Source organism: Eleginops maclovinus, chromosome 10 (genome assembly GCF_036324505.1).
Source record: "Eleginops maclovinus isolate JMC-PN-2008 ecotype Puerto Natales chromosome 10, JC_Emac_rtc_rv5, whole genome shotgun sequence".
Lineage (NCBI taxonomy): Eukaryota > Metazoa > Chordata > Actinopteri > Perciformes > Eleginopidae > Eleginops > Eleginops maclovinus.
Window position 1 is genome coordinate 14,960,982 of NC_086358.1, and position 24,323 is coordinate 14,985,304.

A 24,323-nucleotide genomic window follows, 5' to 3' on the forward strand; every position below is an offset into this window, starting at 1 on the left:
AAACAGGGCGGTAGGTCGAGTGCTGCTCAGTCACTGCCTGTTTCCCTATCTTCTTTGTCATGGAGGAATAAAACACAGAAGGGGCGGTTGAAGGGGGGTCCTCCACTACTGACCTCCAGACTGTGGTCACTGAGCTCTCTCCCCACGGTAGGCACTCTCCTCCTCTCTGCAGAGTGCACGCTCCCAGCCCCTGCTGAGCGACCTTCCAGCCCCCTCAGTCCACCAAGGCTCACTCACACCCTGGAGGTCCTTAGCAGAAAGACCGCGGCCCCCAGGCAACACACAACAGAGGGAGACACAAGGGGGACATTTTTTATTCCTAGTATAAATACTGCTGAAACATTTGAAATAACAGTCAAAGAGTGATATTTGAGTCACCTGTCACTTGAAGCTGCAAGGATTTGTCAACTAATTGAGGAGGATGTGGACAGAAAATGAAACAAACTGTTGGTGTTTTCATAACCAATTAATCTAAATTTTTCAAACAAAAATGACATAAAAAACAGTTCTAGCCCCTTAAAATGGAAATTGACTGCTTAACTAAATGAAACGTAAAATGTGACGGGACAGAAACTTATTTAAAAGTCCAGCTTCATGAAACTGGGATGGACATTTTGTCAATATGTTGTAACATTCTATAAACTGTTTGATAAATTAGTAAAATGACCTTGAGTTGCAGCCATATTGCAAACTCTAATCTATTCTTGAAACAAAGGTTAACAGGTATCAAATGTTTGCAAATAATATTCTCATTCACATTTTGTTGGTACAATAATACATCAGGATGAGACCAATAAAACATCTCTTACTATGTTATTGAACTTATCATGACTTTCCTCAGTTGGAAACAGTTCTCCCAAAGGCTGGCTGCCACATGGCTGCACACACTTAATCTAAAAATCTGTCAGGTAGTCCATCTGGTCTAATTACTTGTTAATGTATTTCCAATGAGTGTCCCATTTTTTTAAATATGCGGTTTAAAAAGTCTATTTCACATTGAATTAATGAATTTTTTTTACATTCAATTATATCACAAAAGACTGATTTTTCCTTAAATTCAACAAAAAATCTTTACAGCTACTACTGATATCATCTCTCAAGGGCAAGAAAACTGTCTGGTAAATCTGAACAATCCTGATGTGAGAGAAGCGTCAGGGCCACACGGATCATAAAAGGGGATGTCCTGTGATGTATGAACTTTATTCTGATGAACCCCTTCATTACTGGCTTCAAAATGCTTTCTGCAGTGGTTGTTGTTGGTCATTCTTTCCATGAGTGTTAATCCTTTGAGACAAAACTCTTCACTAGGTTGTTATCACTTCAGCTAGCTTTGTTTGATCTCTACCGGGTATCTTGTTTGTATTCGTCCTGATCAGTTTCCTTGTGTGTGTGAATCAAATGCACGCTCATTTCAGGCTAAGTCCATCACAAGTGTCCCACACTCCTCCTTCACTGTCTCCCTGTCCTCTACCCCCCCCCTCTCCCTCCCCGTCCCACGGCTGCTCGCCCCGCAGCCCATCAGAATGACAATAGTATTGATGTAAAATGTGTCGCCTTTGGGCCGCTGAAGCATATAACCCTTGCATGCCTGGCCCAGCCACCACCGCAGTTTATGGCTTTATTGTGTCCCCTTTTATGTCCTCCCCTGTTGGGGTGGGCGGACAACAATTTAGAAAATTCACTGTATATGTCCCCGTGAGTGGGACAGAGATTATGCGTGTGTGTCAGTGTGTGTGTGTGTGTGTGTGTGTGTGTGTGTGTGTGTGTGTGTGTGTGTGTGTGTGTGTGTGTGTGTGTGTGTGTGTGTGTGTGTGTGTGTGTGTGTGTGTGTGTGTTCGCACATGTATCCGAATCAATTAGTCAGGGTGCAACCCCTGAAAATCAATGTGTCAGGACGAACGCCAAACCCCGTATCGAAGAGAACGGAGAAACTGGCCTACATCTCTTCACCTCCAGACATTATTTTTTTTGTTCAATGATCACACATGAAACAAGTTGAGTAACAACTCTGCTCTACCTTTCTTCATGTGTCCCTCCCTCTCTCATTTCCCTCCCTCCCTCTTTTCACTCTTTCCTTTCTTTTCCACATTACCAGGGGGTGGCGTGTGATTGACAGATGGGAACGAATAATAATTTTTTTTTCGTAACCTAAGGCCATCTCCTGTGATTGGCTTGCCAGCTGACATCTCCAAACCTCATTCCCCCCGCCTCTCCCCCCCTTTAATATTGGGCCTGTGGATGAGGCATCCTGAGGGAGAAAAAAGTAGAGAGAGAGAGAAAAAGATATCTACCTTAGGGAAGAACCTCAGAGAGAGGGAGGGAAGGAGAGGACGGGTAGGAGCGTGTGTGCATGTGTGTAAGAGACACTTATTCTCTTAACTACTAGGAGACAGACACACTTTCCTGGCCCGACGCAAAGAAGGGGCGAAAACAGGAGGAAGATTTTTTTTTTCTCAATATCACTTAAATCTTCCCCTCATTCAACAATCAAGCTTCCCAAAAAGCTTCTCTTCCTGGAAACTCTTCTTCATTGCCTGCTGGAAGTTCTATGTATTGATCCCTCTCACACACTACAAGGCTTACCTCATGGATTTGTATCTGATTGGATATTTGATGTGTGTGTGGTTGTCCAGCTCACGGGTGCTTGGAGGCTATCCCATCTGGTGGTGAGTACAAATCCACAGTTTCAGCATCAGACCCTATAGACGCATACAGAGTGTTTTTTGGGTCAAATGATTATTTCTGAGGGGGCAGAATGTGCACTTTCAGTGTGGAAAAATGTTCTCCGGCCCAGTCCAAAGAATCTTAACCTCAAATTCTCGTGCAACGGAAAAGGCTCGCCGTTCTTTTCCCCTCTACATTCAGGTCCATTTATCATTTTGGAGTATGTTTTGATGCAAAGGGGGTGATTGTTTTAGTTTGTGAGCCTGTAGATTATTTAAAATATAGAGGTTTTTTTATTTAAGGAAAAACCCTTTGGCGAGGAGGTTGCCATGTTGATATGAATTGTCAACAGCACTGTAAGGACTTATGAGGCTTTTCAGCCGCATCAATAACTCAGGAAGATCAATTATTTTTACATAAATTGTAGACATCGCTCACTGATGATGACAACACTTGTTCGTGAAAACTCGACAAAGAGGCTCTTTTTTTCTACACCATCATCAATTTATTTTTTGAAATACAAGCATATCATTTTTGGAGTGCCTCAGGGAGTAGAACAATCATCACTTATAAGATAAGCGTCATTTTGTTTTGTTTGCTATTGTGCGTCACTGTTCTACATTCAGGCCGGCGGCCCCCCAAAAATGCCCTTATTTCAATCTGAATTATATTTTCCTTTTTTGGTAGATTTATGTGTTGCACAAACATTTTTCCCGTGATAAACATGAACACAATTTAGGAAGATACTAGAAATTTGCAATCTGCTATGAGGGATCAGCTGTAATTAAATTAATCCTTTTTTTAAACAGTTAAGCTTTACAGTTTGCTTTTCAATTGCACCAAAATTCACCCCCTCCACTACGGATTTGCCAGGAGACAATATGTTTAGATGCCGCAGGGTTTTATTCTTTGTTAAATTATCCCAGATCGCTTTTGGCACCAGTAACAGCAATGTAGAGGTTTATCTCATTACAAATTCAGCTACATGCAGCTGACCTCATAGCTCCTGTCTTCTTTTGTAACATAAAGCTTGTATTTTGGAGATATTTGCGAGGGCGTATGACAAAGCTCTTTTGGCTCACAACACAATACTTGTCAGAGCCACTGCACTTTTAGTAGCCCAACTAGCATGTGGTCCCACCGTAGTGCTGTCCAAACCACGAGCATCTTCTGGTTTCATTTACAGAGCAGGCAGCTGCCAAGCTCACAGGCCACAGGGCTGAAGTGTTAATGGCAAAGAGGACTTTACACCCACTGCTGGCTTCAGCAGGACCCAGCAGACAACAGTGACAAAGAGCTTGGGATTCTCACTCTGTGAATTACCTGCAGCTGTTCTGTTCAAGGAGCTTACATGACACTGGTGTAATGTTCAAACCTCAACAAAGCACACCACCTTTGATTTGGGTAACAGATTTTGAAGTGTAGGCCATGGAATGGGTTACTGCGAGGGTGGAGAGATGAAAAGCAGTAGCCGTAGCTCCAGGTGACTGGGCAGGTGCTGAGGAATGGGTGTCAAACAGCGCTGTCAGTGGCGTCACCCCACGGTGTCCGAATAGAGACAAAATAAGGTGTTGCGTCAAACAACAGGGTGCAGAGTTTCAGCCAGAGAGGGCCCGAGCAGGCTCCTCTCAGCTTCTGTCTCAGGGGCGATGACTTGGCCATAAATTCTCCAGCCAAGGTGGGACGGGTTGAAGGGAAGAGCACTTTTAAATGCTTTATGCCTGGCAGCTTTGCTTTTACAAGATGGGGTGTTGAAAACAAAACAGAGCATAAATAACTCTGCTGATATGCACATATGCGTGGAGGAAGATGAGGTGTAGCAGAAAGACACAGCAAGCTAATGAGGTGGGTTTGGAAAAGGCGCGACTGAGCAGTAAATTGCCTCCTTGAAATGCAAGAATGTTGGGGAAACGGCAGCTTTAAACAACAAAGTTTGAGAGAATTTATGACATCTAAAAGATATGCTGTGAGCCTACATAATCCACAGGTCTCTGTCCAATTATCTGACAACACCATCCTGCCTGTTTGGTTAGGAAAAGAAAAACGTTTTGGGGATTTATTGCTGTTATTCACCTTTTAACCTGCATTTAAAAAATCAAAGAACATCTGAGAACTTACTGAGGACTATGACATAAGCGTTGTTTATAAAAGTTTCCTCTCATATTGTAATAAGCCTGTGTGGCTTAACTGATCAACTATTTTCAGAGCAATTTAAGCCACTCTGTCAGCCAGCTGTGTGTTTGTGTTCTTTGCGTAAACAGCAGCGGTTGTAAGTGCATGATGACAGTCACTTTCAGCAAGAAATTACCTCAGCTCAATTGACTTCGATGCCAAATATCGAGCCTCGGCAGAGATTATCGCTTTAACTCTGTCTTATCACAGCCTTGAAATGGTTAAATCCAATAACTGCTATTCTCTATCCCCTCTGTTATCACAACGGTTCAATCAGAGACCTTATACACTTGAAGTACAAGTGCAATTTAAATAGGGCCATCTTGTAAGAATTTCTCTTTTCCCCACAAATATTTCAAATGCTCAAACTTAAAATGTACATAAGTGTGGTTATTGGGAGAGACAAAGAAGACAAAGGTGGATAAAAAAATTGCGCAAGTGTTATTTGTATGTCAGCATACATCAGCAGCTTTAAGAGGCAATAGAAGCAGTCCTACGAGTCAACCAAAGTGTATTACTTATGTTACCTAATATTGCCAATCTGCCAATCTGACTATGAAACACAAAAAAATATGAAGAAGTAAAAACTGCTAGCAAGAACTTCGACCTCATGAGAAAAAAAAGTTTTACCATTTGCCCAATGTGAAGAAAAACAATTTTACCCATACAAACACTATTGTAAAATGAGGCCCTGTACTTTTTTTTACTTTCAAGGATCAATTTCAACATCCTTTAATTAAAATTTGAAGCACGTATAAGCCTAAATAAGGCTTCCTGACTAACAGTGTGTTCCGCGTCTTGGAGTAGCCTTAATATTGTCATACCTCTCTAAAAGTCTCACGCAAAGCTATCTAGGTTTACCAAACTGCCCATACACAGACCTTTCCAGTTCAACCTGAGCGGCTTAAATGGGGCTCTAGAGTCCATCTCTGGGTCTCAGGAATGTCATTATCTGACTGTGACACCCCCCGCCTCCAATCTTCAATCCAATCTTCAACCCCAAAAACCCCTACCATTGGAAAAGGGATCACTTAAATGATTCTTACTGCAGGAAAATCCTCCATCTGCCGCCTTGTGTGAAAAGATCAAGGATGTTCGGGTATTATTCTCAGCATTGCGGTGGAAGGTAGAGAAAGGAGCAGGAAAGTCCAGAAGAATGTCATTCATAAGAAACTTTGGGGTTCCATTATGAATGGCTGAGGGCCGCCATAGGGCCAGGGTCAAAGGCAATTTTGGGCTAAAGCCAAAGAGAAACGTTTCCGCAGAAAGAGACATCCACATGGATGCAGGGAATATGGAATTCCTCAGAAACATTTATGATAAAGACATTTGTTGAAAGAGTAAAAGAAATCTGATTATTTACGTAGGTAAAAGTAGTACTACGGTGAATATACTCCACGTCGAAGTACCGCATTCGAAACCTTTCTGAAGTGAAGTACACATTGCACAGTAAAAAGTTCCCTCTCTTTTTTGAGAGGTGTACAATTAATTCCATCGATATATGAATGTGTCTTCTCTTATGGAATGCTTATTTGATTGACACCAAATATCTTTTTTTAAAACAAAAGAAGCTAGATCTAGATGGACAATATTCCTACACTCCACGTCAAACTTGCGTTAAGCATTATTATTTGATTGGTCGACAAACTACACAAAACACAGGTTTTACAGTGTTTATTTTCTTTTTTTCCCCTAAAATTGGCAATGAGCCTAAGTCTAACAATGTTATTGGTCACATTAAGCATTTACTTTGTATAACTGTCATTTGTTAGTTCATAAAGTCAACTACAATTGAGAGGTACTCAAATCTTTTGAGTAAAGGGTGATATTTGTGCTATAAGTTCAGCATGAATAAATGTTACCTTTGGCTTATTCACAATGCACTGAAACATGCACCAGTCTTTAACTGTACTGAACGGTCAGTGAGAGTTACCTTCATGTCCTCAACAAACATGTTTCGTCACAAAATAAAATAACAAAACTGTCGTCACTGAACAAGCATGTGGGATGACATTACCCAGTCAAACCCAAGCTCGGCAAGAGGTTCAAAGGAGAGTGGTATTTCAAAGCAGCGAAGGTGAGTTCTAATCTTCACACACTATCAAAGGACATGCAATGGGCTCTTGTAGGAAATGACAAAGTCCCCCAGTGCACAGCTATTAGCAGCACTAAAACACAGGCCAGGGCTGTTCCTCAAAGGGAAAACGGCAACGGCCAGAGGCAAAGAGATCATTAGGGGACACACACGTGTGGAGGCACACACACATTATTTAAAGTCTTCATTACCTGGCTGATCTCACCTGTATGGCTTGTTTCAGAGGTTAATTATCAGCAGAAAGCAATTCCTCTGACACACAGGGTCACTGACAGAGATGTGTTGTTCACACCTGTACAGCCTATGTTCAGTGGAAGCCCTCAGGTCACTGACCAGGTCAACCAAACAACAAATCAGAGTGCAGTGAGGAAAGGAAGACGGGGCTATCATTCAAAGTCACTAAACTAAAAGGAGTTAGGTTTACAAAGTCAAAAAATTGAATTTATAACCATGTTTTTACATAATACACAATAAATTAGTCAACAAAAAAAGCCTGGATCTCAAAATCAGCTTTTTTTCTTAGAACAAGCAACTTTGATAAAACAACCCCCTATGTAAAAAAGTATATCATTTGCTTTTCTTTTAATCGAATCAGGAATAATCATATTAATGATTATGAGAGTAAGATTGCTTATCTGCTTAATCTTTCAGCAAGCTTTCGAGGAGATTGGTACTGTACAGCCTGCACGAAAATGTTTTGATGCACCCACCCTGCAGAGGGATTCAGAGCAAAAAAGAGGCAAAAGCATGCATGAAATTTCATAAATTCTCTGACATGCTGCCTGTAAGAGAAATATCTGCAGACTGGCAAGGTCATTTCACCGGGCTCAACCCCATCGATATGGAATCACACCACAGCTTTTCTTTTTTTTTTATGTTTCCAAATTACCTAAGCTTGCAAATTCTACAGCGATTAGGGTTTTAAGTAGTTTCAAACATACAATGTGGTGTTTGAAATTGCCACAAAGAAATTCCAGACATACAAAGGAAGATTCAAGACAATCCACTACAAGTTATGATTAGCATAGGATGCATTACTGCTGACAATTCAAGCAGCAGTGCCAACAAGCTGCTCCTAATGAGCAGTGGCAGGGAACAATGCACTCTCATTCAAACCAGCTCCATCCTTTCAAGACAACCGATCAGACTCTGATGTGTCCACCTACAGACACCCAGCTCACAGTCTGACGTTCATTTGTCGGTGCCTTGTACTCTGCAGAGCTACTGCTGCTCTCGTTCACTTTCTGACAGGCAGGTTCACAAGTTTATACCCTGTTAAGCTTCCTTCTTCACGTCTCCATACTTGTGACTTCAGGGCTTCCTTGTCCCAACTCCACACTCTTTGCAACAGTCTGCAGAGAGGGGAAAGAAGGGGAGGTAACAGAGGTAGAAAACAAAGAACAGGTTGGAACATTTTTCAGGGGTCCTGTCATTTTTTATCTGATCAGCCAGGAGCTGTTGGACTACAAATCAAAAGTGTGCAAAAAAAGAAGAAGAGAGAAGACAACAAAACACAGACAGGAGCTTTGCATTCCATCCTCCACCAGGAAAAGTCCCATCCTCGGGCAGAGCCGGCAACTTTCCTTGGCCCACTTACTCTCTTTTGAGTGCCTTTATGTCTCTGCGGATGCTGTTGTGGGATTTGTAAATGAGACTATTGGGATGGCAATGTTCTCAATGCACACTTCTGACTGCTCTCATTTAGCAGCACGATGTCCTCCGGGCAAATCTGACAAGTTCAGCTGCAGCATCAACATATAGAGGTAAATTAGAGGTAGATTAGAGTTTAATGCAAACATATTCTGCAGAGGCCTTTTCAGGAGCCTGGCTCTCAGTCACAGAACACACTCAGCGCTCAAGGCACAAACCAAGCATAAGCTTACATTATTAATTTATCTTTAATGAAATGAGTTACCTTGTTCAGACATGGCTGAGAAAGACTGGCACCCATCATCAACAATGGCGAATCCATTGGAATGCTCTACCACTTATCAAATAGGATCAAATCTGTTACTGAAGACAAGGGCTGCATGTTCAACAAGTCATTTTTTTGCATTTGAGCAATATACTTAAAGAAGCAGTAAGACAGAAATATCACTTTCATATCTGTTTTTCATATAGTTTATTTAAATATCTGCAAGTAATATGTTTTATATAGTGCTCTTTATTTAAATAAAAGAGAAGATAAAAGATGTTGAACAAATTCTGGTATTTTACTCATTTAGAAACTGTAAATCCACATCACCTAGAAACACATAATAAGCTCTACATTTGGTCTTGATCTGAAAGCAAAAGCCCAGACAGTGTCCCAGCTTGTGATGAAACATAATGGACGATTATGTCATCATGTGTAAGCCGTTTTCAGCATGTCCTGCAACAAGCATGCAAACCTGTTGCAAAATTAACACAATTACAATGGTTGCCCAGAATGAGCAATAAAAGTAAGGCGCCTCTTGCCATCATCTCAGTGATAACGTTGTTGGAAGTCGGAACATACAAGTAGCAACAGAACCAGGTAGCTCTGTCTGCCTTCATACATGCATGCAGGTTTCCATAAGACTTTGAACAGTGCCTAAGGAATAATGCATGGAGGGATGGATTGTGACAGGCTCTCTAATCCCTCGCTTTTCCTCCCTGCTTCACCCTCATACTTCGGTGGCCACTTTAACACTCCAATTTGTTCTAAACTACAAACCACAAAAAAACTCAGTCAGAACACCCTGAAGGTAAAGCATATTTCAATGTGTCCCTTTCTGACCAGTATAAAAGGCTAATAATTACAGCTGAAACTAGTGGAAACAAAGGTCACTAGGTTTAGTTTTGAGAAACCAATATGTATTTTTAACTTGAATATTTTCCAATTTATGTTTCTTTAAACTCCTACACCACTATTTTTTTAGAAGGAAACATTGTACTTTTTACTTCATTGTAACAATTTCACAGCTAAAGGCCTAGTTTGGCATTATTCCAAGTTTGGTTGGTTATTGCAAGCTCAGATTTGAATGCATGTGATTTGCTGCTTGTACTTGAGCAAAGTCGCTGGAAGCATGAAACTAAATATTATTTAGCGTAGTTTACGTTACACATCATTAACCAATGACCTGCGTGCGCGAGCGCATTAAGGAGTATAACAATACAAAAAACTATGTTATATTAAAAATATAACGCTGCATTGGAAGAAGCAGGGCTATTGTTAAACTTGCTACTTCCGTTTTCATCTGAAGACTAACGTAAACACATAACCTACATTATTTGAATGTTAATATCAGCAGGTTGTTCGAGAACACTTATCTCTGTTTTAAAGACATGCCCAGATTCCTGAGAGTCTTTTCATGTTATCCACAACGTTAACTGCTAGGATAGAGATGAGATGGCAGTCGGAAGTGACATATGATTTGGTAGGTAAATGTAAGCCTACCAAGAGCATTTGTTACATTTGAATTGAATAAAAGTGTTTCAAAAAGCAACATTTAATTTATATTAAAATAAAAATGCAATCATAGAAACACACAATCACATTCTAGATATTTGTCTCTAACAATTGAAATAGTTTAATAATGCCATGTTGAAAATGTAAAAAATACATGAGGCACATCCTGAGGCTAAGACATTTTGTAATGAAAATGAAATGGAGGAAATGATTCCTTGAAGTAATATAATCACGTGTACAATGTTACTTAGAGTGCATGCTTATGTGTGGAAGTCACAAGCCATTGCAAAATTATTTTAGTGCAATTTTAGTCAGTTTCACAACAAGGTTAGGACCAGGAACCAAAACAGTGTAGAGGACCAAGATCAGGTTGGCCCAAAAATATAGATCTTAATATAGATTTTCCTCACTTTAAGATAAGCAGCATCTCTGATCAAGTTTTAACAACAGTAACATCTGACTATGAGGATGCACTTGGTCAATATAACTTTGATTAATGAGGCAAACAGGCCGTAAATCAGCACCCCTGTCTTTGAATACTTGTATACAGGCCCTGGTCATGAACTTCAAACTGTTTCCGTAGGCCAGCAAGCTTAAGGCAGTGAGGGCAGATGTCATGTTCTGCTCAACAGGTTCAGAGGGTCACCTGGTACTATTTGTGCCTCTGGACATATGAGGCTGTCACACAAAGAGAGCTCATCTGTGCAGACATGTGCTACACTCTGACCCCTGTAATGCAGACCCTCAACAATAGCAGTTACAAATAACACATTGCTCCTCAAAGACCAAATAAAACTAAAAGATGCTGCCCCTTCACTTTTGATATCCTAGCAGCAGAGTGCATACTGTATTGCATTAGGAGGGGTTGAGCCCAAAGTTTTTGTTTACAGTGCTTCTTGATTGCGTGAATTTCCACTCTTCAGCAAGGTGTGTGGTGGAATCCCTTTGTTTCCTCTGCTTCATTTCTGTGGTTTGCAGCAGCCCGTCATACTTTCACATCAGCCCAGTTTAGATACTGAGAAAACCCCCGACCAAGCCATAAACCCCCCCAGGCCAGTAGAGGCCCCATACGAACCTGCCTGGGCATGCACCTGCCAAGCCCTGCCGTTCGCTGCTGCTCTGCTGCTTGTCTCGTCCCCTGCAGCAGATTCCCCCGGCATTCTGCCTCTGTGGAGGTCTCTACGTCTGCTGCTCCCTCACTCAGTTGAGACACGTTGCTCATGGCTTCCGAGAAGTGAGGCAGAGCAGGCAGGATCAGCATGTGGTCTGCATGCATGCGTCTTATGTGTGTGTCTGTTTGCACGATACGCCTCATAACCTTAGGGTTAAGACTCTCATTAGCACCTAGCCAAAAAAAGATATCCCTTTCATCTCATCTATCCATACAGTATGGATCAAGTGACGCACATCATTTGCAAACAAAGACAAATAGCCTGACAGACCCACAGACTGTACTCTAAACATGCTATGTCCACCACAAAGTCCCATGTGGTTATATCATTGATTCCATCAGAAATCCTAAATTCACTTGCTAAGCCTGCATGTCAGAGTGGTGGGCAAGATGTTAAGCTGTCCTGTATTAAACCCAAAATAGCAGAGGTTGGCACAGAGGTCTCCATAAAGAGATTTTTCTTTGAGTTTACTTACTGATGTTGTTGGGGAGCTGTGACACCAGGGTTCAAATTCACGCTTCGTGCAGGGCAGCACTCACTCTGGTCCACCCTTTGACTAAGAGATTAATGGGCAGTAACCAAGCTAGCAGACAGTGTAATTAAGGCCCTTAGTCACTCAGTCACCAGACGGAGTGAAGTCAGCAACACTTGAACTCAGTGATGTTGGCGGGATTGGGACTGGCAGATGAGCTAATGTGGCTGCCTTCGCTTGGGTAAACTTGAGACAAGAACATGAATGAGATTGATGAGCTCTCTTACATTTCAGCATGGGAACATGAAATTGGGCAAAACTGAATTTTTAGGTTTGAATTATTAAGTTGGACATAAAGAGAAGACACTTATTTTTTCCTTGTGAAGAGCAGTGTTTGAATGTTTAATAGTTTGACGTAACTGTACTACACTTGAGGAACTGCAATACGACAGGAATTCATATTTAGAATTGTTTGTTGTCTTTCAGTATCAATCAGGAAGCTGCTGCTAAATACACATGTGGCTCATAGCGGATTATGTAATCGTCATATATTCTAATGCACCAGCTGTAAAAGAAAAACAACTTGATACCTAGGAGCCTTTTGCAACAATGCACCACTGAGATCAAAAACATTGTTTGTCGGGGTTTGTGGGGGCAGGGTTTTGGTGGTAGCCATATGTAGAAAAGCAAAAGCGCACATGAGCTGTGAACCTATCTAAGGGGGGATTTTTTCCCCAGTGACTTCAATGGTTTGACTTTTGTGTTGGGGTGGGGCACTGCGCTGCACTCATCTGTCACAGTCAGTGGCTGCTGTGATTGGGTTGCGCCCTGCGGGGGTCCTGAGGTCATCCTGAGTGGCGCTCTGATCTGATCAGCGTCAATTGTTCCCCCATGATCCTCTCATGGCCTCCAGCGCCACGTTGTCCGCCCAGGCTCAGCCAACTGCTGGAGATTCTGCTCGACACCGGTAAAGCTCTTTTCTTATAAATGATGGCAACAGCTCTTGAAATCCCTAACCCTGTAAACACCAAAATCACACCCATTTATTTTAAAGCCATCATCTCTTGTATACATTTTTCTTGCATTCATTACCCCCAAAAATTACCATTTTTATATCAAGAAAAACTTTGTTTTCCTGGCAAGCCTTTAAGGTAAACAAGGAATCACAAAACAGACAAAAGGGTTGAGGATTTGAATTAAGTAGGGGCTGCGTTTAACAACAGAAAAAACATGTCCGTTTAAGCCGTCTCACAATGGCCAATTCTAATTTGAGCGAGTCTGGTCGATTACAAAGTGTTTTAGAAATTCATGTGTTTTGGAAGTAGTGAGCATATGACATAAATTAGGCCCGATTTTACGGCACTACTTGTGTGAGGGTTTGTAAATGAACCTGTTGACATGGTTTTGCTGTTGTAAAAAGCAATCCCCATTTTCATGAATTTCTCAAGACTTCCCCTTCCCCTTTTTTTACAATAATTTGATCAACTTAAAGACATGTGAAAAAATAACATTTCTTCACAAATTCAAGAAACAAGGATTGACTAATTGATAGGCAAATTAAAAACTTTAAAAATGCAGACCTGTTTATGTATGGTTCTTCCGTTGATACACTGTATGCCTAGAAATACATCCAACAAGAAACATATGTCTGACATCCAACAGTAAATGCATGACTCTCTGGAAGATACCCCACAGTTTTGTTTGAGCTTGTCATAACAAAAAGCATGTTAAAACATGGGCATGGCAAACATATTTCACTCTCTGTCTATTATTCCAAGAGAAATAGAAAGCAATTAAAATTAATTACAAGAGTGAAACTATAATTGTTTCTGGCATCACAAACTGATCTTGGTTGTCTTGTTGTGGTGCTGAGGCACATCTGCACGAGTCTCCTGGTGAGGCACATATGTTCAGTTATGCTGTTTTTGTCCAACAGCAAGCCAAGCTGTAATCGCTGTCATTCTTATCAAATCAGATACCAAGGAAAGCCACAAATTAAAATGGAAGCAGGTGTTTTCATATATTTCATATGTATCAGGGCGTTTTTTCCAACCTTAGCAGACAGGTTCTTGTGTGTTATCTGTTAGATCAGCAGATCTATGTATGCTGACAAGTGGGAACACTTTGAAAAGTCAGTGCTAATAGCTTGTATCCCTGCCCTGAAGTGGGCCTATTAGCCTCCCCCCCTCTCTTGCTGGAGAGAAAAAGACAAAATAAACAAGAGCTCTTAGTATAAACTACATTAAACAGATAAGTCAATAAAGCACTCCAGTATAAATCACTGTACTGTCACAAGGCTACGCTTACAGTTAAACCTCAGATTAATGAGTACAGAAGAAGAGGCCTCCATGGCAGGTAACAATCGTTTCTATTGTGGGGCTGAGCTCACGTAAGGCACAGACTTGAACTGTGACGCAGACAGTCTTACTTCCCACGTCCTACGAAATAGGTTCATAAGACAAACAAAGCCAAAGTTATCAAATTGTAAATGTTGTCTCAACACAAGCAACAATACAATACTTTGCCCTAAAACAAATAACATGGAAGCTGATGAATTGATTCAGCACTATGCTGTTGAAACAAATAGTGAATGATGAAATCTGTGTGCCATCCTCCCTCTTCAACCTAAAGAAAATCCTAAGAAATTGGCTAAATGTTGATATAAATCAAGAACTATCTGAACAAAGAATGTACATCCCTTGGCCTACATAACGTTTGTCTTGCCTTATTTTATCTTACAAGAGGATTACTCATCTGACAAGACATTCCAATGTCAGCATTCACTTCTTGATAGTTGTTGATTCTAATTATTTCAGCCCACACCAAAAAAGTATTGATGTACAATATGTAATCTATATCTGTATTGAGCCGGTTTTTTGTTCAGCAGTAATTGCTGTGACAAACCTCCCTTGACCATGATGTCGTTCTTTTTATTTCTTGTCTGCTTTTGTACTTATTGCTTGATATGTAATGTTTCACCGCTAATGGTTTCTCTATCAAAACAATAACAGAAGTCAAAGTTTGATGGAATTACAAAGTAGTGTGGGATCATAGGAATTTGTCATTGCAGTCAAGTTATCCCGGTTAGGAGTCTTACAGTTTCCAACATTCAGGATATAACCGAGAACCAAGTCTCCTCCTTATGCAAAACAAAAGGACATGGTGTTTATTACACGTAAATTATTTGAAAGTCAAAATCAGTGTTGACGCAGTTACCACAGGATGCATATGCTTCAAGCTAATAGCTAACATTTGCTTAGATCCAGATGTCCGACGACACTATGTCATTTATGTCCAAAGTTTTGCAATGTCAACAGTAATAAAAGCTACTAAATGGTTTCAAATAAATTCTAAAATAGCTGGAAAACTCTTTGGATAACGTAACATAGGCCATGTTGTTTTCAGAAAAATAAATGGGGAAATGTTGCATATCATACCTCTAACCCAGATCCAGAGATTTGTTTATCTCCCACGGTTCTCTGTTAATGCGTCTCTTTTTCTCTGTGTGTCGCAGGTCCCTGGCCCTTGGGCAGCAGTACTCGTCTCTGGGCTCCCAACCCATCTTGTGTGGCTCTATCCCCGGCCTGGTGCCCAAGCAGCTGCGTTTCTGTCGAAACTACATAGAGATCATGCCCAGCGTCGCAGAAGGCGTCAAGCTGGGGATCCAGGAGTGCCAGCACCAGTTTAGGGGCCGGCGATGGAACTGTACCACCATAAAGGACAACCTGGCCATCTTCGGCCCTGTGCTAGATAAAGGTACATCATCTACAAGCACTTTTGCATTTTGTAACAATGCAAATATGTACAAGGAGCTGAAAAGAAATATGGATTTAAATGATCTGAGCCAAACATCTTGCTACTGTTAAAACTATGACGGAAGCTATTGCAAGCTGATAAACCCTAAGGCTTTGCACTGTCTGATTTCTGGGCTTTACTGACAAACTATGGCAATTAAAATAATACACACCTTTCCTGGCTACAGTGAGAACTGAGCACAGGTACAAGTGCTGACACATTATTCAACTTCTATCCACATTTACCTTAATATCACATTTGTCTTCAGACTTATTTTTCGTATTTCCCTACCGTGATTACACTCTCAGACATGAAAGAGGGTCAGCTCTGTAAATCCATCAACAAAGCCTGACAAGTACAGCTGATATACTGGAGACATCCATCAGGGGCTTCACACGGAGAATACTAATTGCTAGATGTCTCTGCACTAACAGTGTTTTTTAAACAATCCAACTAAACCTGGGACAATGGGCACAGGTGTCCTGCTTAAGGCCCTGCAGTCCCTAATTATAAAAGGTAGGAGTTTGTGTGTCGTGATTGGAAATGAATTACCCTGTGTGTCAGAGGGGAAGGAATCTGGGCAGAAATGGGCAGTGTGAGCAGTCCAAGCTCCTCAGTCAAATAAAAGGGAGAGGGGATACCAAATGAGATTACAGGCAATAGAAAAGGGCCGGGGGGCTCTGCAAAACCCCTACTGTGCATGAAGACCAGTGCGCGCCTCACACAGTCCAGCTCCCACGGACGCCCCATTCACACGCCCTTTTGACTCTGTCATGAAAACAGGCTGAAAGGGGATCTCTCCCAACCTAGCCCGGCTGAACACTTCAGGGATAGGGAAGTGAAGGAAGAAAGGAAGGAAGGAAGGAAGGAGGAAAGGTAGCGTCTCACTATGGGAAATGATAAATGGAAGTTAGGGAAGCAAGAGCTATACTATCCACCAGCCCCAGCCACCTTGAGCTGCATGTTGGCCATGGTGGTGCAGTTGGTGGATGCCATGGGGGAAGTGGGGGGTTGAGCTCCTGTGGTGGGTGGTGGTGTATGGGATTTCAGCTCAGGGTGTTGGCGGAGGGGTGGCTGGAGAGAGAGGGGGGGTTAGGGAGTTTAGGGAATGCCAGCTCCGGGCAGAGCGGGGCTGTGGGGGCGCGAGTCGCTGGGCCCTTTGTGTGGGTAATACAGTGTGACACAAGGGAAACAAAGGCGGATTGATGGACCCAGCAGGTAGCAGAAGCAGCGCTAGCCATGGCTAACAGCCAGAGCTCCAGGGGCCCAGGGCTCACAGGACCCTGTTGTGGATGGCCCAGAGCGGCTTGCCAGGGCGAGCAGGGATGCCCAACCTGAGGACGGAGTGGCATCCAGTCATGCAAGGACTCATGGGGATATTGATCGAAACAGTATCCAAAACAAACTTAAAACATCCTATGGGATTAGTGTGAATAATTTTGGGTTTTAGACCTGCAGAACTAAAGACATTTAGTTTAATAAAAGGAGATGAATCAGGAAATATCTATTGTGGAGAGGCTGAAAAATGACTGCCTCGACATTGAAGCTAAAGTCTCGTACATTTTTTCATGTATAACGTTGTATTAATCTTTGTTTTGACCCACCAACAAACTACAGATGCAAATAAGCTTACAGCTATGACCTGTTATCTTGTACCAAATGGTGACATTCATTCATGATTAGGGTGTGACACCCTAAAGAATTTTACCAAGGATGAATTGATGAGATAAAGATGTAGAGTAAAGTCATTGTTAGATTTAATAAGAGAATTCTAAAATAGCTTATTGTAACATTTTGTTCGAGTGTGTATTGTTATGTTTCAAATATTACTGAATAAAGCTGTGATGTACAGAATTTCTTTATAAAGACCCCGAAAGCTGATCCATCTGTAATATCAATTATGAGAATCAAAAATACGGATACATTGGAAAAGAAAAACCATACCATCACAGACATTGTCCCTTGTGGAATCATAACAAGCTAAAATGTTTTTGTTTTTGCAACTCAGCTTGCAGATATTTTCAGGGTGGGAAAATATGACTAGCCTCCAGCCAAACATTAGTAAACTGTCTGTGGCTTGTAAAGCAGTCCGAACGGGTCTCGAAATCCTCATTGGCAGTGAAAATGGTCAGGAATTTCTGGCTTTAGAAGCAACTGTGGTCTATAAACAACTAGTTTAATTTTCTGGTCGTGTCCATACAAATTTCAAAAAACTCATATGACGCAATTATGTGTTTCACAAACTCAGGCCACTCCATGCTCTTGAGAAGTAAAACTATTGCTTAAGGACACCTTCCCTTACCTGTGTGTGCGTTTGTGTGTGTGTGTGTTTGTGTCTGTTACACAGCTAGTAGAGTGTAATGGGTGAGCCACGGTAAGTGTGCTGTGACTGTGAAACAATGGTGTCTGGTTACATAATAAGCTGTTGCCTTCAAAGGAGGCGTAACTCCATCCTTCAGTGTGTAAAAAAGAAACAGGCCGACACACTGCTAGGTTTCACCAGAAGGCCTTGGGCCCTGAACAGGGACGGGTAGGAGGAGGAGGGGGTGGGGGGGTGACAACATTCCTGAAACACTATCCAGATGCAAAACAGCACACCTCAGGGATGACAGGAGGTCACTGAGATCCCACTGAGCGCTAGGCACTCCTGACACAACCACAATGGGCTGATGTCACTGCAGGGACTCTGTTTTCTTTTTTCTTTTTTTGGCTCCTTCATGTGCTTCCTCAGCGCTGATGGTGATTATATGGTAAACACTCTGATCCATGTTTACATATTGTGGGGAAAAAAAGGGGTTCTCGTTTTTTTTCTCCATACAAGGCTTCTTGTTTTCCACCGTGGTACATAAATGTGGCTTCTCAAAGATGAAAAGCTGTGTTAAAAGGTTGTTGCCTGGGGGTATCCCTTTCAATACTTTTGTCTGGTGTTGGCAGCAGTAAAGATTGCCTGGTCTGTGTTAAACACAAGATTGACACACTCTCTATCTCTGTCTTTTCTCTGTCTGTCTTCACCCGTCCCTCTCAGCAACCAGAGAGTCAGCGTTTGTCCACGCCATAGCTTCAGCAGGTGTGGCGTTCGCGGTGACTCGCTCCTGCGCTGAGGGCACATCCACCATGTGCGGCTGTGACTCCCACCACAAGGGACCCCCCGGGGAGGGCTGGAAGTGGGGCGGCTGCAGTGAGGATGCAGAGTTTGGGGTGCTGGTGTCCAGGGAGTTTGCAGACGCAAGAGAGAATCGCCCAGACGCTCGCTCGGCGATGAACCGACACAACAACGAGGCAGGACGCTCGGTAAATACCTTTAGACACATTTGCGGACTGTGCCAATGTCTTGTTAGGTTTCTGTAGTCCATATTAATATGCACTATATTGTCAAAAGTATGTACAGTACAAATCTGAACATCGCACTCATATTTGATACTTACAAATTCAAAGGCAAACATCTGCTGCTATATCCGCCTCCAAGCTTACCACAAGTTTTAGGGAAGGTATTATTGAATGGATTCAACCACAAGAATTACAACACTGACGACAGTTCACAGTCAGTATAGTTAGGTCTGGTTCAGTCAGTATTTCAGGTCATCCTGAAGGTGTTGTAAAGGGTTGAGGTCAGGGCTCAGGTCAGACTAGTCAAATTCTTTCACACCAAACTGGGAAGACCATTTCCTTATGGAGCTGAGAATTGTCATGTTGAAACAGGCAAGGGACAAACACACACTTTTGGAAGCTCTATGCTGCAGAAATCACATTTCCAGCCCATTCATCAATCTGACACCAATTCACAAAGCAGCATTTTGCGTAGGTACGAACATCATCAAGCATTCAACTAACTCTAATGTAAGCATCTTTTTGTAACAAGTTTAGATTGAGAACTGATCAAAATGTCCTTTCACTTAAACTAAGAAGTCAAGCTTTATCAGAGGTGGTCCGTCTACATACTTTTGGCCAGACACAAAAGCGATTACAACAAGGATTAAGTGGACAGCACTGCTTCAATAACTGTACAACTGACTCTGCAATAAAGAAGCAGGTTGCATTGTGGAGAACATCTTTTGATTGTACTTTAAGTCACTGTAATACATCACATTAACTGGAAGGTCACTGGGAGTGCATAGACCTGCGCCAAAGCCAAATGCCCCAGTGAAAAAATATTTTTCGTATCCACCCTGTAATTCTGATCGTCTCCAAAATTTAAGGGGTTCTTCCTTTGCCCATTTTTATCCTTTCCAGTTTTTGCTTAATCCTGTTGAAAGACATCCAAACCGAACCGAAAACACAACCTTCTTGGCAAACTTCAGCAATGGATTTTAGCAAAAGGGGGAAAACAGACAAGGAGATGCAGTCAACAATGTACAAGGGCTGTCTGACTGTCGTTCTTAAGGAGAGGATTTACCCCGCCAACATTACAGTGTGGGATTACTAATTGTTTGTGTGACGGACAGGGATTTGGTATTTGACTTGTCCGCACATTTCTGAGTTTCCAACTAAAAATGAGCACTTTGAATGACTGAATGATGGTTAATTACTTATCTAAGCAGAACCCTCCCTCCCTCCCTCCTCCTTCCTGCCTCACCTTTCATGCCTTGCATCCTAATGAAAAAATTCCCGGACAGTCAAATAATCTGAGTAGGTGGAGGGGAAAAGAGAGGAAATCAGCTCAGACTTAAAACATCACTGGCTGCTGTCACCGCTAAGAAAAAAAAAATAGGCTCCCCGGCTGCTCGCTGAGGGGCAAACGAGGGACCACACGGCAACCACACGGCCCTTTGATGTGAGCACACAGGAGCAGGGAGACCACAGGAGCTAACTGAACAGCAGCACTGTCAGGAGTATCCTCTCCACCTGGCCCTCTCACGCTCCATTATTTAGCCTCAAGGGCCTTTGGGACTTGATGTTGGCATGACAAGCTCACAGGATGATGTCACTACAAGCCCCACTCCCCTTCCTCTGCCCCACTCTCTCTTACTTTAGCCAGAGGTGCCACAGCCACCTGCCTTCCGCCCCAGCTGGGGGAATTCGGGAGCTAAATATAGCTGTTGATTTAAAGCACACAAAAAAATCAAAACACAAAGGTAAAATAAGCCCCGGGCGAAACACTCATGATGTGAGCCAGTGACTTCAGAGGGAATTAGCGGCAGCAGAAGAGTCTCTTTACTTCACAGCTGCATGACACTTAAAGAAATTACAGCCACTGGCATATTGTTTTTCTTGGCCTGCTCTGTGAGTCTTCAGAGGTCTGCATTACTCAATTACATTTCTGACCATAAAAATTCCAACAGAGTGACTTACTGAGTCACCTATCAAATTAAGACCACCACATGTTCTGTTAATTACACTTTAAAGGAATACTCGACCATTAAAAATCTAGCTTTTCAGTATCAAATTCTCACTGCCTGAAGGCCTCGGTCCCAGAGGATGGTGGGTGTAGTCAGTTTGAATTCACAGCAGCTTAAGGGGATTCCAGTGGTAACAGACGCAGCAAACAAATGTCAAAACCTCCATAGACACTTCTCCCCACCTCACTGCAGAAGCTCTGCCAAGAGAGGTGTATTCAGAGATTTCTTGGCTAAGGCAGAAGTGGATTATGCATTTAAGAAGTTATATTCTATATCTTTGTGTCATGACTCTGGATTCCCCTGTAACTATACAGTAAATCCAAGCTGATGGAACAAGCTTCAGATCCACCTTTAAAGCCTGCAGGCATTGACTCTTTGGACTCTAAAGATATATTTTTAGTTGAGAATTGCTTAAAGGGATCATGAGGAAATGCGTTATGAAAGCTTACGTTGGATGCTTGCCAGGATGATAAACAGTGCCATATTGGCTTTATCACTATGACTCAATTTTTTTTGGTTTGGCTGTTCACATTATTTGTTAAAGGGAGGAAAATGTAAGGTTCCAGTGTGAACTTGACATAGTCCTTAACAGACCCTTGTGCACAAACAAAGATGTCAAATGCTGTCAACACAGTAAACACGGAGGCCAATGAAGTCTAAGTTTAGGCGTTAATTTACAAGTTGGTGCAGTGGAATGATAATACAAAAACATGCAATATAACCATTATTATAATTCAAAGCTCTGTCACATCACAGTCCGTCAACTGACTACCTTCTTTCGGAGGCGTCTTCCATGCTTGTATTCTCCAAGGGTCTCCCGCGAGCTAACAAAGGTTGTAGCATAAAGGTCGCAAGAATTCCAATATGCCTGTAAGACTGAGGTTGCATTCCAAAAATGTTAGCTGATCTGATTGGGGACTATATATTATCGCTGTCCAAATCAGAATTGATCAGATCCCATGTTTTCACACAAAATATAGCATTAGCATAAAAACCAAACTCTGATTTGGGCTACTTTTGCCAGCAAGGTGAAGCTGTAGGCCTACTTTGTTTAAACCAGGGGAGCTGATATAAGTTTCCTACAAGGTGAAACTAAAAGGGTTTTCTTCCTCAGACCATCCTGGACCACATGCACCTACGCTGTAAATGTCACGGCCTGTCGGGAAGCTGCGAGGTGAAGACCTGCTGGTGGGCGCAGCCAGACTTCCGCATGCTGGGCGACTACCTGAAGGACAAGTACGACAGTGCCTCGGAGATGGTGGTGGAGAAGCACCGCGAATCCCGAGGCTGGGTGGAGACTCTGCGGGTCAAGTACAACTTCTTCAAGCACCCCACCGAGCGTGACCTGGTCTACTACGAGGGCTCGCCAAACTTCTGCGAGCCTAACCAGGAGACCGGCTCCTTCGGGACGCGCGACCGGGCTTGCAACGTATCGTCGCACGGCATCGAGGGCTGCGACCTGCTGTGCTGCGGCCGCGGCCACAACACCCGGACTGAGAAACGCAAAGAGAAGTGCCACTGCATCTTCCACTGGTGCTGCTACGTCAGCTGCCAGGAGTGTGTGCGTGTCTACGACGTCCACACGTGCAAGTGAGAGAGGCCTGTGCTTTCAGAAAAAAACTGGACTACAAGTGCTGCCCATCCACCCTTCACCTCTTCCACTTCCTGCACGAGTGACCCGCATCCCCAAACACAGACTCTGCATCTCTCGCAAAAACATATTCATCAGCACACACACACACACACACTCAGGCCCTAATGGGTTATGGCACATCAGCTATGGATACTTCTATACCTTTATTTTTTGTAAAAACCGTTCCCTGAATCCAAACCACTACATTTCCATAAAATCTGAGCAGAAAGCGTCCTGTGATGACCCGGCTGATGTCTAATCTGAGGTCAAGGAGTTGTGCCACTTCTTCCTTTCCCTGCAGCACTGGCCCCCACCTTCCCCTTGTCTTTATTTATTTCCCCTCTCCATGCCAACACAAAGTCTGTGGCATGTACAGTAACACTTTTTACCTGTGAGAATAATGCAGTAAAACACTCTTTGCTTTTGAGTAAAAAGCTATTTCTAACACCTCACTTCCCCAGCCATCCTGGCTGGTTTACCTTTTTGTTTTTTAGACTAAACCAACCTCTACACCGTCACTCTGCGGCAAGTGGCTCTGAACAGCCCAAGGAAACCATCACTTTGTAACTACTGAACTAAACAGGTGCTGGAAGTGCCACCGTCCTGTCTTTTGTAAACTACTGAGCTTATGAAATCCTCAGTGATGCTACTCTCCCTGCTGACTGACTCAACCGCACCAGTCAACCTGGAAGATTATGCTACAGTCGGATTTTATAGCCCTGCATTTCTGAAATATTACCATTGGGCTGGGACTGGAGGTATGCAGCATGTGTGTGAACAAGCATGCTCATTCCACTAACTAACAACCCTACACATGTATATGTATGCACTATTCAGCTACTCCAGGTGGGAAAAATGTGAGCATTGTTTATGCGAGCAAATTCTAAGTCGTTACGAGTTGTTATGAATTATGACTTTCTTCCTGCATACTGTAAATTGCTCCTAGTTTCCACACATGTTATGCAACGCAGTCATACATCATTATTATAAGGAGTGACATCAACCAGGGTTCAAATGATATGTTTGGGTCATTTGTTGCTGTTTCATTTATAACTGTATGCATCAAGTGTGGGTCAAGTTTCAGCATGCTTATTATTATTAATTCTGGTCTTATCAGCAAAGTGATTATTGGGAGATCCTATTAATCCAACGCTTCCTGCATTCACCAGGTCCATTTTAAGAGACTTTTGTATGATGCAAATCTTTCACTGTAATAAGGAAGAAGGGGGACATGTGACGACATGTGGAGAACTAGAGTGGGTTCTGATAGGCTTTTCCACCCGGGCCTTCCTTCTCTATGACTTTTCTCCACGTTGAGGTTTTTACTATTGTCAGTAGACCCCAAAAACACACCTGCCTCAAAGATATTGGAATATGATTATTTAATCTCAACCTGCTTATTGAGATGCATCTGCCCAGTTGACAAATTATTTTTTATTTTTGAGGTGACTCGGTGTGATTTTTGGGTCGACAGAAAAGACTTCAAGACATTGAAAGGGACAGCTCACCCAAAATCAGAAATACATATTTTATCCTCTTACCAATGGTACTTTT

At 42.4% G+C, this 24,323-nt stretch overlaps 2 protein-coding genes across 2 annotated transcripts in view; one reads left to right on the forward strand and one right to left on the reverse strand.

Moving 5' to 3' along the window:
• Nucleotides 1–2,400: 2,400 nt before the first annotated feature.
• Nucleotides 2,401–22,730, forward strand: wnt3 (wingless-type MMTV integration site family, member 3). Its single transcript, XM_063893235.1, has 4 exons — nucleotides 2,401–2,666; nucleotides 15,520–15,761; nucleotides 18,826–19,091; nucleotides 22,251–22,730. Exons 1-4 carry the CDS (start codon nucleotides 2,587–2,589, stop codon nucleotides 22,728–22,730), a joined length of 1,068 nt encoding a protein of 355 aa, XP_063749305.1. The 5' UTR covers nucleotides 2,401–2,586.
• Nucleotides 12,601–24,323, reverse strand: part of LOC134870805 (vesicle-fusing ATPase-like) — a 41,922-nt gene continuing 30,199 nt past the window's right edge. The window contains exon 22 of the mRNA XM_063893234.1: nucleotides 12,601–13,023. The gene's annotated coding sequence lies outside the window, so the exon portion shown is untranslated. The remainder of the gene's footprint in view (nucleotides 13,024–24,323) is intronic.

What these genes read in the sequence shown, in the direction of transcription:
- wnt3 (XM_063893235.1), top strand. Translation starts at nt 2,587, where the DNA reads ATGGATTTGTATCTGATTGGATATTTGATGTGTGTGTGGTTGTCCAGC. An exon ending in GGAGGCTATCCCATCTGGTG is followed by an intron (nt 2,667 to 15,519) that starts GTGAGTACAAAT and finishes TGTGTGTCGCAG; the next exon opens with GTCCCTGGCCCTTGGGCAGC. An exon ending in CGGCCCTGTGCTAGATAAAG is followed by an intron (nt 15,762 to 18,825) that starts GTACATCATCTA and finishes CGTCCCTCTCAG; the next exon opens with CAACCAGAGAGTCAGCGTTT.